This window comes from Anomaloglossus baeobatrachus, chromosome 2 (assembly GCF_048569485.1).
Source record: "Anomaloglossus baeobatrachus isolate aAnoBae1 chromosome 2, aAnoBae1.hap1, whole genome shotgun sequence".
NCBI classification, from domain to species: Eukaryota; Metazoa; Chordata; class Amphibia; order Anura; family Aromobatidae; genus Anomaloglossus; species Anomaloglossus baeobatrachus.
In genome coordinates this window covers 291,064-308,042 of record NC_134354.1, presented here as the reverse complement: position 1 = coordinate 308,042, position 16,979 = coordinate 291,064, and the positions used below count along the sequence as shown (strand labels likewise).

Below are 16,979 nucleotides of genomic sequence, written 5' to 3'. Positions count from 1 at the left end.
AATAACAGGGTACTTAGTGTATACATTTTTGCAAAAAGGTAAAAAGCTGTCTCACCTCGTCACGGTGTACCCATCTGAGACAGTCCCTAACCTACTGAAGTTAAAAACATTATCAATACCTGACTTGTGTCATGTCAGAACTCCAATATGGATGGTGGCAAGTGGTTAGCTGTGTCCCAGATAAAATACACAGCAAAGTGAGACGCAATCAGCTGTTCAGTCTCAGTACTAGGAGGGCTGCACCCCCAACTTGCAACCAAGCAAGTTTTTTGTATGTTTTCTTGCTTGGTTGCAAGTTGGGGGTGCAGCCCTCCTAGTACTGAGACTGAACAGCTGATTGCGTCTCACTTTGCTGTGTATTTTATCTGGGACACAGCTAACCACTTGCCACCATCCATATTGGAGTTCTGACATGACACAAGTCAGGTATTGATAATGTTTTTAACTTCAGTAGGTTAGGGACTGTCTCAGATGGGTACACCGTGACGAGGTGAGACAGCTTTTTACCTTTTTGCAAAAATGTATACACTAAGTACCCTGTTATTAAGCACTTGCAATTTATTTATTTATTTTCAGGGTATTTTTCATACAATTTTTCTCCTTGGTTTTTTCAGAAACATACTCTGTACGCTTGGGAAACCTGAAACGGAATTTCTCCTGCTAAGAAGCTGACTCCTCCACTGGAGGAGCTGAGGGAGAAATATTCAACATTTCATTGATGGACGCAATAAGATCATTCACTATGGCGTCCCCATCAGGAGTATCAAGGTTGAGAGCGGCTTCAGGATCAGAATCCTGATCAGCTACCTCCGCTTCATCATACAGAGAGTCCTCTCGCTGAGACCCTGAACATTGTGATGATGTCGAGGGAATTTCATAGCGAGCTCGCTTAGTCGGTCTGGGGCTGCGGTCCGTGTCAGAGACCTCACCCTGGGATCCATGAGACACCCCGGGAAGACATTGCTGTTCCAACTGAGGGGAACCAGGGGACAATGATTCCACAGTGCCCATGGTCTGAGATGCCGGCCTGGACTGCAAGGCTTCTAATATCTTAGCCATAGTCTCAGAAAGTCTTTCAGTAAAAACTGCAAACTCCGTCCCTGTCACCTGGACAGTGTTAACAGGTGGTTCTCCCTGGGCCACCCCTAGCAGAGGCTCCGGCTGAGAAAGTGCCGCAGGGGCCGAGCATTGCACACAATGAGGATCAGTGGAACCTGCCGGCAGTATAGCCGTACATGCTGCACAGGCAGCATAGTAAGTCTGTGCCATGGCACCCTTGCTATTTGTGGACGACATGCTGTTGTCTCCTCTGAGCAATACAGGAGGGTAAATAGCCACAAATCAACAGTGCACTCTACAGTGTAAAGTATAGACTATAATCATATAAACTATAAATACACTTCTGCACTAGTGGGGCCAGCACCACAGGTGCTGCTTACCGCCTGCGCAAAGCGTTTGTGTGGGCACCAGAATTCCTGCCTGGGTCTCTTTGAGCTTGTCTCTCCTCTCCAGCGTTAGCAGAGCTGAAAGGAATGGCTGCCAGCGTCCTGGGGAGAGGAGGGAGCCGTGGGCGTGACCCAGAAAAGTGCGGGAACTGGTGCCCCACCGTGCAGAGTGAGGGGGGTGGAGTATGCAAAGCATGCTCCAGCCCTCAGTGCTGCCGACCTGTACAGCGTCCCGCCCTTCCCCTGACTGGCAGGGCTGGGGGCGGGAAAAGAATGAGACTAGGCCGCAGAAGCCGGGGACTATAGTTATAAGCGCGGCCGCCGTATAAGCGCGGTCGGCGCGGAAGTCCCCGGCGCACTAACAGTCCCAGCCGCGCCGCAGTGATAACCATGGCAGCGGCGGTCAGCGCGGCAGTCCCCCTACACAAATACACTCAGCGACGCTGAAGTGTATAGTGGCACAAATGCAGCCAGCGCTGCTGTCCCCGGTGCACTAGCACACCCAGCAATGCTGGAGTGTTGCTGTGCGCGGTCCCCACGGGGACACAGAGTACCTCCAAGTAGCAGGGCCATGTCCCTGAACGATACTCGGCTCCTATCCAGCAGGGTCCTCAGGAGCTGTGGATGGAGCACGGTCTCCTGTGCCTGGAGACCGATGGGATCCCACTTCACCCAGAGCCCTAATTGAGGGATGGGGAAGGAAAGCAGCATGTGGGCTCCAGCCTCCGTACCCGCAATGGATACCTCAACCTTAACAACACCGCCGACAAGAGTGGGGTGAGAAGGGAGCATGCTGGGGGCCCTGTTATGGGCCCTCTTTTCTTCCATCCGACATAGTCAGCAGCTGCTGCTGACTAAGCTGTGGCGCTATGCGTGGATGTCTGACCTCCTTCGCACAAAGCATAAAAACTGATGAGCCCGTAGCAGTACTGGGGGTGTATAGGCTGAAGGGGAGGGGCTTTACACTTTTAGTGTAATACTTTGTGTGGCCTCCGGAGGCATAGCTATACACCCAATTGTCTGGGTCTCCCAATTAGGAGCGACAAAGAAAAATGGTTTTGTAAATTTTGATGTAAAAATGAGAAATCGCTGATAAACTTGGAACCCCTCTAACTTCCTAACAAAAAAAAAAATTTGTTTACAAAATTGTGCTGATGTAAAGTAGACATGTTGGAAATGTTATTTATTAACTATTTTGTGTCACAGAAATCTCTGGTTTAACGGTATAAAAATTCAAAAGTTGAAAATTGCTAAATTGTCAAAATTTTTGCCAAAATTCAATTTTTTTCATAAATAAACAAAAAAAAAATATTGTCCTAAATTTGGTACTAACATGAAGTCCAATATGTGACGAAAAAACAATCTCAAAATCACCAGGATCCGTTGAAGCGTTCCAGAGTTATAACCTCATGAAGTGACACTGGTCAGAATTGCAAAATTTGGTCTGGTCATTAAGGTGAAAATTAGCTCCGTCACTAAGGGGTTAGGCTAAGTTCACATTTCCGCTAAAATGTATCAGTCACAATCCGCTGCTCTTGTAAACAACGGAATCCGTTTAGCGGATTTCGCTGCTCCCATAGACTTGTATGAGCAGCGGATTGTGACTGATGATGCTGCGTTGCACCCTCCGCCCGACTGATCAGTCGTGGAACGACTGACCGCCGGAACGCAGCATGTAACGTTTTTTGAGCAAGATCCGTCGGATTTCGCTGCGCATGCTCTCTGGCTCCCTGCACACGTCACCAGCTTTGGTTGGTTACCCGATATTTACCCTGGTTACGGTGCAAGGAGCCAGCGCTAAGCGGTGCAGGCCCATAACCAAGGTAAATATCGGGTAACCAAGGTAAACATCGGGTGCTTTGCTGTTACCAGATATTTAGGCTGGTTACGTGTGCAGGGAGGCCGACACTTCCCCGCTCAGCCCCACCCCCTCCCGCACATGTATGTACACACACACACACACCTATCCCCAGCCATGCAGACAAGCACTGCCACTGACACCCTCGTCTGGCCCCGCTCGGCTCCGCCCGCTCCCGCACTCCGCATGTGCACACACATACACACACACACACACACACACACACACTCACCTGTCCCCAGCCATACAGACCGCAGCACTTCCACTGACATCCTCAGCGCCTGGCCCCGACCCCCGCTCGGCTCCGCCCCCTCCCGCATTCAGCATGTGTATACACACACTCACCTGTCCTGCAGTCCCTGCGGCACTGACGTCCTCAGTGCCACGGCCCCGCACGGCTCCCACCCCCCCCCCGAACTCCGCCCCCGCACACAACGGAATCCGACAAAGAATTCTGTTCTTTGTCATCCATGGTACAGCGTTGAACAGCGCATCAGTCACATGCGTCAAGCGACGCATGTGACTGATACAAAACAACGGAAATGTGAACTTAGCCTTAAGAAATGAAGGTCAGTCAGTCCGAAAAATTGGGAAAACTTTGAAAGTGTCCCCAAGTGCAGTGGCAAAAACCATCAAACGCTACAAAGACACTGGCTCACATGAGGACCGCTCCAGGAAAGGAAGACCAAGAGTCACCTCTGCTGCAGAGGATAAGTTTATCCGAGTCATCAGCCACAGAAATCGCAGGTTAACAGCAGCTCAGATTAGAGACCAGGTCAATGCCACACAGAGTTCTAGCAGCAGACACATCTCTAGAACAACTGTTAGGAGGAGACTTTGTGCAGCAGCCTTCATGGTAAAATAGCTGTTAGGAAACCACTGCTAAGGACAGGCAACATGCAGAAGAGACTTGTTTGAGCTAAAGAACACAAGGAATGGACATTAGACTAGTGGAAATCTGTGCTTTGGTCTGAGGAGTTCAAATTTGAGATCTTTGGATCCAACCACCGTGTCTTTGTGCGACACAGAAAAGGTGAACGGATGGACTCTACATGCCTGGTTCCCACCGTGAAGCATGGAGGAGGAGGTGTGATGGTGTGGGGGTGCTTTGCTGGTGGCACTGTTTGGGATTTATTAAAAATTGAAGGCATACTGAACCAGCATGGTTACCACAGCATCTTGCAGTGGCGTGGTATTCCATCCGGTTTGCGTTTAGTTGGACCATCATTTATTTTTCAACAGGATAATGACCCCAAACACCTCCAGGCTGTGTAAGGGCTATATCACTAAGGAGAGTGATGGGGTGCTACGCCAGATGACCTGGCCTCCACAGTCACCAGACCTGAACCCAATCGAGATGGTATGGGGTGAACTGGACCGCAGAGTAAAGGCAAAAGGGCAAACAAGTGCCAAGCATCTCTGGAAACTCCTTCAAGACTGTTGGAAAACCATTTTCGGTGACTACCTCTTGAAGCTCATCAAGAGACTGCCAAGAGCGTGCAAAGCAGTAATCAAAGCAAAAAGGTGGCTACTTTGAAGACCCTAGAATATAAGACATATTTTCAGTTGTTTCACACTTTAAGTATTTCATTCCACATGTGTTAATGCATAGTTTTGATGCCTTCAATGTGAATCTACAATTTTCAGAGTCAAGAAAATAAAAAAAACTCTTTGTATGAGGAGGTGTGTCTAAACTTTTGGTCTGTACGGTAATATATATTTATTTTAGAGAACCCGGTATCATTTCCTCCCTCAGACACTTACTTAGTGTTGGTGTCACATTTGGGCTTGTGAGTAACATGAAGATGGAGCTCAGACCTCGTTGGTCACTCACCGACACAATATCCGCGATGCAGCGGTTCAGGTTCCCCTTATCGTCCTTGATAGTGATGGGCCGATCCTCCTTAATTCGCTCCATTGCCAGCGGACAGTCGAGCTGTGGGAGACAAGGATTGTCAGCAGCTTATAACAATGTCTATGCCCAGCCCCTATCACGTACATCTCAGCACCAGCACATTACACTCTGTAGGGGCTTGATTTTATGGGAAGAGTTGTCATGTATAGGGTGTGAAGATGTAATTTACCCTCTCACTGTATATGCTGTACAGATTCCTATTTCAAGCTGGGTTCATTGTCTTATTTGAACTACTTCTGTGTACATTTCTATTGTTGTAGGTAATCACCCCCCTAAAATGCAAGGTTATATCCTCTTGAGGCACTTCCATCCCTGGGAGTAGGGGGAGGTGGGCCTAGAGTCCAACTAGTGTAAACTCTGCTTACCTGGGAGATTCAGGCAGAGTGAGCTGAAACTTGAAGGGAGCAGGAGCTCCAGCCTGTGTGGCTGTGGACACGGACGGAGCTAGGCCTGTGTGGCGGCCCGTGGCATTGTGTGGAACTCTTTGGACTACTGTAAGGACGATTGCTTTGTAATCCGGTCCGAGGATTGTCGGGAAGGGCCCCCGAATCTGTTTTACGTGGACTTATCGTGTGCTGTTCTTGTATTCCTGTTAGTAAACCTGTTGGATCATCCTCGGCCTGTTGTCTCTCTTTGCTCTGATGTACACCCCGTCACATAGGGTCCAGGTGATTCTGGGATTATATTTATTGTTATGGTGCAGACTCCATTATCCCTTAGGCAATGGCATGATAGGCGTACAAAGACAGCAAACATGGGCGCCTTCATTATCTGCACTGGGGGGGGTGTGTGCACAGAGGAGATGGCACTCCTCACACGCATCTAGAGTCCAGCGGTCCTCGTCCAGATCTCAGCCCACTTGGACGCAAGAGGACACAGCACTCTCTGAGCAAGGCAGGCTACGTATAGCATCTGGAGTCCAGCGGTCCTCGTCCAGCTCTCAGCTCACCAGGAGGACACCGCACTCTGAGCGAGGCCGGACACGTATAGCATCTGGAGAGAGTCCAGTGGTCCTCGGCCAGATCTCGGCTCGCCAGGGGGACACTGCACTCTGAGCGAGGCTGGACATGTATAGCCCTACCCGGTGTGGAGAACCTTTCATACCGACAGCCGCTGGTGACATTCCTGCCCTGAGCGCCAGACAGTCGAAAAATAGTATTCATGAAACGTCTCCTCTCGGTTTGAGTCTACAGCTCATATGCTGATTTGTGGGGTCTCCAGTGTAACAGACCACCACCCTGGGTGGTTTGAAGCTGCAGCGATCATTGCCAACCACTAATTATCCAGGGGCCACACAGCGGGCCCCGGGGCCACACAGCGGGCCCCCTGTCACCATGGAAATAGGTTTGTGTCTGAGCTGTAGAGACAAATCAGGCGTAGACAATAACTTTATATTATTGGTGCAGTTGCTTCAGTTTTTCTATTTTACAGAAAATTCCATCCATCAAATATTGGAGTGAAGAGATCAATGTCCGTCTCACCCGGTACTTTCTGCAGAAGTCATCGATGGAGCCGACCTCCGCTCCTTGCACCTGTTTGAAAGCAGCTTTATACTGGACCAAGAGACGGGAACATGCGGCGGTGTACCTGAAACATAGAGGTAGTGTTAGGGAAAGCAGGAGGCGACACATGCACATGACAGTACCATGCAAGAGGTAATACAGTGTGCCATGATGTATACAGGTCAGGTAGTATGGAGGAAGGTGATGCATAGAGGACAAGTATTGCGGACGAGAACCGCGTACAGAGGACAGGTACCAGGGAGGAGAACCGAGGACAGGTACTGCGGACGAGAACCGTGTACAGAGGACAGGTACCGGGGAGGAGAACCGCGGACAGGTACTGCGGACGAGAACCGTGTACAGAGGACAGGTACCGGGGAGGAGAACCGTGGACAGGTACTGCGGACGAGAACCGTGTACAGAGGACAGGTACCGGGGAGGAGAACCGTGGACAGGTACTGCGGACGAGAACCGTGTACAGAGGACAGGTACCGGGGAGGAGAACCGTGGACAGGTACCAGGGAGGAGAACCGTGTGCAGAGGACAGGTACGGGGGGGGGGTATGTACAGGGGACAGATACTGCGATTTCACAAAAATAAGATCCTGTCATATCATTTGTGGTCCTGAAAAATGTACAAGGGTTTATTCTCAGAGAAACTAGGGTTGGGGTAAATTTTACTCCCAAACAACAAAAAAAAAAAAAAAAACAAAAACCAAAAAAGACCCTCCTCCCCAGGAGAATCATACTTACCAGGCCCCAGAGATCTGCGTCACTCCCATGTCCTCCTGCGATATGGTGGATGGGTATTAAATTGGGGGGGGGGGGGGGGGGTGGAAAAAAAAAAAAAAGGTACAACCGCATGCTTTTTTTTTTAGATTTTTAAAAAAGCCGCATTAGTTGCCACGATAAGCGCACGGCCGGGGGCGGCAGCCTATGCTTTATCTGCAATGGATATTACAATATGCGGGGCCCTTACGCCATCTTTTACTTTATGGTTACACCACTATAGGGACGCAGACAGCGTGTGTGATTCCAACCAATTACAGACACTGTCACACAAAGAGGGGGTGCAGTCTGACAGCAACCAATCACAGATGCTGGACTGCCGTTGGGCGGGGGAAGCAGTGAATATGTATAAGACTTAATGATCGGACCTGGCAGTAGCGTTACTGCCGCGCGGGAGACTCCGTATAAGGCTAGGCTCACACGAGCGTTCACAACGGACGAGTGCAACGCAAGAAAATCCCACTCACTCTGACCAATGTTAGTCCGTGAGGGAATGCAGCTGGTCACAATCTGAAGGTGAGAAAAGTCGCAACATGCTGTGATTTCATCTGGAAAATGGCCGAGACTTGCCAATACAAGTCAATGCTTGCGAGGAAAAAAAAAAAAAAAAAAAAAGTCACACGGAGCGCACACGGACCAGTAACGTCCGTTATTATGGATGGCTGCTGAGAAAAAAAAAGAAAATCGTCCTGCTCTCCTGGACAAGAATGGGACCGTTTTTTTCATACGTTCATGTGAGTCCAGCCTAACGCTGCTGCTCTAATCCCCCAAGACCTGTCTACCACCTTTTCACCGCACAATGTTCGGATCCCCATAGACTTGTATTGGGTTCGGCTTCTGGGAAGATGTTTGGGTTCAAGTCCGGTCCCAAAACACTTTTTTTTTTTTTTACTATAAGTCCGACTGGTTCCGCTGAACATCTGCAAGTTCACCCCATGGCCACGCCTCTCACCCCCATGGCCACGCCTCTCACCCCCATGGCCACGCGCCCCCCTTTAGAATCCGGTTTCTGCTCTTTACTGTACAGAAGCCGCTGTAACTAAGGTCTCTACTGATCTACTAACAGCTAAATCTAATGGTCCAGGCAGATCTTCCCGGATCTCGATAACCAGCTCCACCTCACTGTGCTCTGCTCTATCGGGTGAAGGACACCGCTCTCCTGGTGGATCTTCTCCGCCTTCACTGTATCTTTTGCTGATTCTTACTCTTATCCTCTTCACCTCACTATTGGGGTTACGGTTTTATTCACCGCCCCTATTGGACAGATCCCGGCCGATGATGGCTCCTGCACCAATAGCTCCTGTACACACGGATCCCGGCCCTTGCATCAATAGCTCCTGTACACACGGATCCAGGCCCCTGCACCAATAGCTCCTGTACACACGGATCCAGGCCCCTGCACCAATAGCTCCTGTACACACGGATCCAGGCCCCTGCACCAATAGCTCCTAGGTCCTGTACACACGGATCCAGGCCCCTGCACCAATAGCTCCTAGGTCCTGTACACACAGATCCCGGCCGATGACGGCCCCTGCACCAATAGCTCCTGTACACACGGATCCCGGCCCTTGCACCAATAGTTTCTGTACACGGATCCAGGCCCCTGCACCAATAGCTCCTGTACACACGGATCCAGGCCCCTGCACCAATAGCTCCTAGGTCCTGTACACACAGATCCCGGCCGATGACGGCCCCTGCAGCTGTGTATGAAGATTCCTATTAAAGTGATGTCAGAACCGCACATGACGAACACTTTCTACCCATTGTGACCATTAATTCCTTACAGATTGTAGCTTGTGAGCCGGACCCTCACTCCTCCTGCACAGTAGATCCTGTTACCTGTACACACAGATCCTCCTGGCCGATGACTGCTCCTGCAGAGATTGGCAGAGGGCAGGCATTGTGGAGCAGGGCGCCGTGCAGAGGTCAGGCATTGTGGAGCAGGGCGCCGTGCAGAGGTCAGGCATTGTGGAGCAGGGCGCCGTGCAGAGGGCAGCCATTGTGGAGAAGGGCGCCGTGCAGAGGGCAGCCATTGTGGAGAAGGGCGCCGTGCAGAGGGCAGCCATTGTGGAGAAGGGCGCCGTGCAGAGGGCAGCCATTGTGGAGAAGGGCGCCGTGCAGAGGGCAGGCATTGTGGAGAAGGGCGCCGTGCAGAGGGCAGGCATTGTGGAGAAGGGCGCCGTGCAGAGGGCAGGCATTGTGGAGAAGGGCGACGTGCAGAGGGCAGGCATTGTGGAGAAGGGCGACGTGCAGAGGTCAGGCATTGTGGAGAAGGGCGCCGTGCAGAGGTCAGGCATTGTGGAGAAGGGCGACGTGCAGAGGGCAGCCATTGTGGAGAAGGGCGCCGTGCAGAGGGCAGGCATTGTGGAGAAGGGCGCCGTGCAGAGGGCAGGCATTGTGGAGAAGGGCGACGTGCAGAGGGCAGGCATTGTGGAGAAGGGCGACGTGCAGAGGGCAGGCATTGTGGAGCAGGGCGCCGTGCAGAGGTCAGGCATTGTGGAGCAGGGCGCCGTGCAGAGGTCAGGCATTGTGGAGGAGGGCGCCGTGCAGAGGTCAGCCATTGTGGAGGAGGGCGCCGTGCAGAGGTCAGCCATTGTGGAGGAGGGCGCCGTGCAGAGGTCAGCCATTGTGGAGGAGGGCGCCGTGCAGAGGTCAGGCATTGTGGAGGAGGGCGCCGTGCAGAGGTCAGGCATTGTGGAGGAGGGCGCCGTGCAGAGGTCAGCCATTGTGGAGGAGGGCGCCGTGCAGAGGGCAGGCATTGTGGAGAAGGGCGACGTGCAGAGGGCAGGCATTGTGGAGAAGGGCGCCGAGCAGAGGGCAGGCATTGTGGAGAAGGGCGCCGAGCAGAGGGCAGGCATTGTGGAGAAGGGCGACGAGCAGAGGGCAGGCATTATGGAGAAGGGCGACGTGCAGAGGGCAGGCATTATGGAGAAGGGCGACGTGCAGAGGGCAGGCATTGTGGAGAAGGGCGACGTGCAGAGGGCAGGCATTGTGGAGAAGGGCGACGTGCAGAGGGCAGGCATTGTGGAGAGAGTCACACATCGGTTGACAGGTTTTTTGTGAAGAGGACAGCTTTGATTCTTACTCGCTGGGGGAGACACAGTCTTTGATGTACGCCTTCTCCAGCGCCTGCAGGGTCTTCACCACAGCAAACAGCTCAGCCATGTTGTCGTACCTGTGGATATACATGCACTGAGTGTGGTCGGGGGACGCAGCCATTCATGTATCAGCCCTAAAGAGACAATCCAGCTGCTTATCTCACAGTGCGGATCTGGAGGAACAGAAGACCAAGGAAGCAGAAGCTGCTCCTCCTTTTTGGTCAACCTCATTTCAACAGCTCCAGCTCTACTAGTTCTACATGGGCGCGCCATACTATATACCACGATGTACAGAGCATGCAACAAGTGGATATATGCAGTATTATACTCCAGAGCTGCACTCACACTCTTACTGTAAAGAAGCCTTTTCCACAGTGATCTGATGTTACAGATTTTGGCCCGTGTAACCCTATATTCCACAGTAAGGGCCGTCACTGTTGTATCTGCTCTTGCAGCTGCCGCCTGGCACTGGGCTCCTCTGATTAGTGCAGGGTCGTCCTCTGATTCTCACCACCACTCACTAATTTACTGACTACACTAAGATTGGTATCACAGGCGTCACTCTGCGGGATGGTGGGGAGGGGGGGGGCGGTGTTACATGATCTTACTTCTCTCGCTCTCGGGCGTTCTTATACAGCTTCACCTCCTGCAAAAGATCCAGAGAAGAGTGTTATACACAGAAGAATCACCGCCCAGAACACCCCGGAGGATACAGGGGCCGGGCCCCAGAGCCACCACCTCCACACCCCAGAGGCTACAGGGGCCAATGTACCCAGAGCCGCCACAGCACAGAACACCCCAGAGGATACAGGGACCAAAGTACCCAGAGCTGCCGCCGCAACCACCACACCCCGGAGGATACAGGGGCCAGGACTGTTATGATCTGCTTACCATAGACGATCACAAACAAATTCCATTAATCAGGACAAAAAAAACCCACAAGAGTAGTTGGAAACTAAGCTGACCGCAATCCCCTATCAGACACTAGAAGTAGCAGTGGGATATTCTTAACACACCTAGATACCTCTCACTGCCAGAGAAACTTGCTACACCTCAAAGATAGAAATGAGGAATCCTAACTTGCCTCGGAGCAGTCCCCAAAGAAATAGCAAGCCCCCAACATGCAACAACAGCGATGTAAGAAAACACAATACACAGATACAAAATATAGATTTGCAAAAGGTGAGGCCCGACTTGCTAGACAGGACAGACAACTGATTGCGGCCAGCAAAAAAAAACCCTACAAAAAATACCAAACTCCTGATAGACAAAAAAACCTAAGACCACACGGTTTTCCCCCCACTATATCAAGTACTCGGGTCAAACACTTTAAACAGAACTGCAGATATAAATGGGAAGGAACAAAAAAGGGAATTTTGTTTACTTACCGTAAATTTCTTTTCTTCTAGCTCCTATTGGGAGACCCAGACAATTGGGTGTCTAGCTTCTGCCTCTGGAGGCCACACAAAGTATTACACTTTAAAAAGTGTAACCCCTCCCCTCTGCCTATACACTCTCCCGTGGACCACGGGCTCCTCAGTTTTGGTGCAAAAGCAGGAAGGAGGAAACTTATAAATTGGTCTAGGGTAAATTCAATCCGAAGGATGTTCGGAGAACTGAAGACCATGAACCAAAAGAACAATTCAACATGAACAACATGTGTACACAAAAAAAAACAACCAGCCCAAAGGGCACAGGGGTGGGGGCTGGGTCTCCCAATAGGAGCTAGAAGAAAAGGAATTTACGGTAAGTAAACAAAATTACCTTCTTTGTCGCTCCATTGGGAGACCCAGACAATTGAGATCAGGTCCGACTGCCGTCGCGCCATTCTCGTCGCTCCAGACTGGCCGAGGCGGTCGTGGTATCCGGATCTGTGGCATCTCATGGTGGGTCAACCGTGGGCACTTCCAGACCGCCCAGACTTGCTGTCACAAGGCCCGTTTTTCCATCTGAATTCTGTGGCCCTCAACCTGACTGTGTGGCCATTGAGTCCTGGCTCCTAGCGTCTTCAGGGTTATCTCAGGATGTCATTGCCACCATGAGACAAGCCAGGAAGCCAACGTCCGCCAAGATCTATTACAGGTCTTGGCAAATCTTCCTATCCTGGTGCGCTGATAACGGTTTTCCTCCATGGCCGTTTGCCTTACCCACATTCCTTTCATTCCTACAATCTGGAATGGACAAGGGTTTGTCCCTCGGCTCTCTCAAGGGCCAAGTATCGGCGCTCTCCGTATTTTTTCAAAAGCGTCTAGCCAGGCTTCCGCAGGTCCGCACGTTCCTGCAGGGGGTCTGTCACATGGTCCCACCTTACAAACGTCCGTTGGAACCTTGGGATCTTAACAAGGTCCTGACGGCTCTTCAAAAGCCGCCTTTTGAGCCGCTGCGGGATGTCTCTCTCTCCCGTCTTTCGCAGAAGGTGGCCTTCCTGGTGGCAGTCACATCACTTCGGAGTGTCTGAGCTTGCAGCGCTGTCATGCAAAGCCCCCTTACTGGTTTTCCACCAGGATAAGGTGGTTCTGCGTCCTGTCCCGGAATTTCTCCCTAAGGTGGTATCCCCTTTTCATCTAAATCAGGATATCTCCTTGCCTTCCTTTTGCCCTAATCCAATTCACCAGTGTGAAAAGGATTTGCACTCTTTGGATCTAGTGAGAGCACTCCGGTTCTACGTGTCTCGCACCGCGCCCCTGCGCCGTTCAGATGCGCTCTTTGTCCTAGTCGCTGGCCAGCGTAAGGGCTCTCAGGCCTCCAGGTCAACCTTGGCTCGGTGGATCAAGGAACCGATTCTTGAGACCTACCGTTCTTCTGGGCTCCCGCTCCCTTCAGGGCTGAAAGCCCATTCTACCAGAGCCGTAGGTGCGTCCTGGGCATTGCAACACCGGGCGACGGCTCAGCAGGTGTGTCAGGCAGCTACGTGGTCTAGTCTGCACACTTTCACGAAGCACTATCAAGTGCATACCTATGCTTCGGCAGACGCCAGTCTAGGTAGGAGAGTTCTTCAGGCGGCGGTTGCCCACCTGTAAGAGGGGGCCGTTTTCGGCTCTTTTTATCGAGGTATTCTTTTACCCACCCAGGGACTGCTCTTGGACGTCCCAATTGTCTGGGTCTCCCAATGGAGCGACAAAGAAGAAGGGAATTTTGTTTACTTACCGTAAATTCCTTTTCTTCTAGCTCCTATTGGGAGACCCAGCACCCACCCCTGTGCCCTTCGGGCTGGTTGTTCTTTTGTGTACACATGTTGAATTGTTCTTGTGGTTCTTGGTCTTCAGTTCTCCGAACATCCTTCGGATTGAATTTACCCTAGACCAATTTATAAGTTTTCTCCTTCCTGCTTTTGCACCAAAACTGAGGAGCCCGTGGTCCACGGGAGGGTGTATAGGCAGAGGGGAGGGGTTACACTTTTTAAAGTGTAATACTTTGTGTGGCCTCCAGAGGCAGAAGCTATACACCCAATAAATGGGAAGGAACAAAAAAGGGAATTTTGTTTACTTACCGTAAATTCCTTTTCTTCTAGCTCCTATTGGGAGACCCAGACAATTGGGTGTATAGCTTCTGCCTCTGGAGGCCACACAAAGTATTACACTTTAAAAAGTGTAACCCCTCCCCTCTGCCTATACACCCTCCCGTGGACCACGGGCTCCTCAGTTTTGGTGCAAAAGCAGGAAGGAGGAAACTTATAAATTGGTCTAGGGTAAATTCAATCCGAAGGATGTTCGGAGAACTGAAGACCATGAACCAAAAGAACAATTCAACATCAACAACATGTGTACACAAAAAAACAACCAGCCCAAAGGGCACAGGGGTGGGTGCTGGGTCTCCCAATAGGAGCTAGAAGAAAAGGAATTTACGGTAAGTAAACAAAATTCCCTTTTTCTTTGTCGCTCCATTGGGAGACCCAGACAATTGGGACGTCCAAGAGCAGTCCCTGGGTGGGTAAAAGAATACCTCAATAAAAAGAGCCAAAAACGGCCCCCTCTTACAGGTGGGCAACCGCCGCCTAAAGGACTCGCCTACCTAGACTGGCGTCTGCCGAAGCATAGGTATGCACTTGATAGTGTTTCGTGAAAGTGTGCAGACTAGACCACGTAGCTGCCTGACACACCTGCTGAGCCGTCGCCCGGTGCCGCAATGCCCAGGACGCACCTACGGCTCTGGTAGAATGGGCTTTCAGCCCTGAAGGGAGCGGGAGCCCAGAAGAACGGTAGGCCTCGAGAATCGGTTCCTTGATCCACCGAGCCAAGGTTGACTTGGAGGCCTGAGAGCCCTTACGCTGGCCAGCGACAAGGACAAAGAGCGCATCTGAACGGCGCAGGGGCGCGGTGCGAGACACGTAGAACCGGAGTGCTCTCACTAGATCCAAAGAGTGCAAATCCTTTTCACACTGGTGAATTGGATTAGGGCAAAAGGAAGGCAAGGAGATATCCTGATTTAGATGAAAAGGGGATACCACCTTAGGGAGAAATTCCGGGACAGGACGCAGAACCACCTTATCCTGGTGGAAAACCAGGAAGGGGGCTTTGCATGACAGCGCTGCAAGCTCAGACACTCTCCGAAGTGATGTGACTGCCACCAGGAAGGCCACCTTCTGCGAAAGACGGGAGACAGATATCCCGCAGCGGCTCAAAAGGTGGCTTTTGAAGAGCCGTCAGAACCCTGTTAAGATCCCAAGGTTCCAACGGACGTTTGTAAGGTGGGACCATGTGGCAGACCCCCTGCAGGAACGTGCGGACCTGCGGAAGCCTGGCTAGACGCTTTTGAAAAAACACGGAGAGCGCCGATACTTGGCCCTTGAGGGAGCCGAGGGACAAACCCTTGTCCATTCCAGATTGTAGGAATGAAAGGAATGTGGGTAAGGCAAACGGCCATGGAGGAAAACCGTTATCCGCGCACCCGGATAGGAAAATTTGCCAAGACCTGTAATAGATCTTGGCGGACGTTGGCTTCCTGGCTTGTCTCATGGTGGCAATGACATCCTGAGATAACCCTGAAGACGCTAGGAGCCAGGACTCAATGGCCACACAGTCAGGTTGAGGGCCACAGAATTCAGATGGAAAAACGGGCCTTGTGACAGCAAGTCTGGGCGGTCTGGAAGTGCCCACGGTTGACCCACCGTGAGATGCCACGACCGCCTCGGCCAGTCTGCAGCGACGAGAATGGCGCGACGGCAGTCGGACCTGATCTTGCGAAGTACCCTGGGCAGCATCGCCAGAGGGGGAAACACATAAGGCAGTCGAAACTGCGACCAATCCTGGACTAAAGCGTCCGCTGCCAGAGCTCTGTGATCCTGAGACCGTGCCATGAAGGCCGGGACTTTGTTGTTGTGTCGCGACGCCATGAGATCGACATCCGGCGTTCCCCAGCGGCGACAGATCTCTCGAAACACGTCTGGGTGTAGAGACCATTCCCCCGCGTCCATGCCCTGACGACTGAGAAAATCTGCTTCCCAGTTTTCTACGCCCGGGATGTGAACTGCGGAGACTGTGGAGCCTGTGGCTTCCACCCACTGCAGAATCCGCCGGACTTCCTGGAAGGCTTGACGACTGTGAGTGCCGCCTTGGTGGTTGATGTAGGCGACGGCAGTGGCGTTGTCCGACTGAATTCGGATCTGCCTGCCCTCCAGCCACCGGTGGAAAGCCAATAGGGCTAGATATACTGCCCTTATCTCCAGGAGATTGATCTGAAGGGACGATTCTATCGGAGTCCAGGTTCCTTGAGCCCTGTGGTGGAGAAAAACCGCTCCCCAACCTGACAGGCTCGCGTCCGTGGTGACCACGGCCCAGGTTGGAGGTAGAAAGGATTTTCCCCGAGACAGACTTTGGTAGGAGCCACCACTGAAGTGATGTTTTGGTTGCAAGGGAAAGAGAGATGTCCTTGTCGAGGGAAGCCACACTCTTGTCCCATTTGCGAAGAATGTCCCATTGGAGTGGTCGTAGATGGAATTGCGCGAACGGCACTGCCTCCATAGCTGCAACCATCTTCCCCAGGAAGTGCATGAAGAGCCTTAAGGGGTGTGACTGACTCCGAAGAAGGGATTGCACCCCCGCCTGCAGAGAAAGCTGTTTGTCCCGCGGTAGCTTGACTAACGCTGACTGGGTATGAAACTCCATCCCGAGGTAAGTCAGTGATTGGGTCGGTGTCAACTTGGATTTCGGAAAATTGATGATCCACCCAAACTGCTGGAGAGTCGCCAGAGTGACGGTAAGGCTTTGTTGACACGCCACCCGAGAAGGGGCCCTGACTAGGAGATCGTCTAAGTAGGGGATCACCGAGTGGCCCTGAGAGTGCAGGACCGCCACGACGGATGCCATGACTTTGGTGAAAACCCGTGGGGTTGTCGCCAGGCCGAAAGGCAATGCCACGAACTGGAGGTGTTCGT

The 16,979-nt window shown here is 51.9% G+C and overlaps 1 protein-coding gene across 3 annotated transcripts in view; it reads right to left on the bottom strand.

The window, feature by feature from the left end:
- Positions 1 to 16,979, bottom strand: part of VPS28 (VPS28 subunit of ESCRT-I) — a 103,948-nt gene that overhangs the window by 65,251 nt on the left and 21,718 nt on the right. For all 3 annotated transcript variants that reach the window (XM_075334801.1, XM_075334802.1, XM_075334803.1), the window contains 4 exons: positions 11,215 to 11,252; positions 10,594 to 10,683; positions 6,700 to 6,805; positions 5,138 to 5,239 (listed from right to left, as the gene is read on the bottom strand). In XM_075334801.1, coding sequence (XP_075190916.1) covers positions 5,138 to 5,239; positions 6,700 to 6,805; positions 10,594 to 10,683; positions 11,215 to 11,252 — 336 coding nt within the window. The remainder of the gene's footprint in view (positions 1 to 5,137; positions 5,240 to 6,699; positions 6,806 to 10,593; positions 10,684 to 11,214; positions 11,253 to 16,979) is intronic.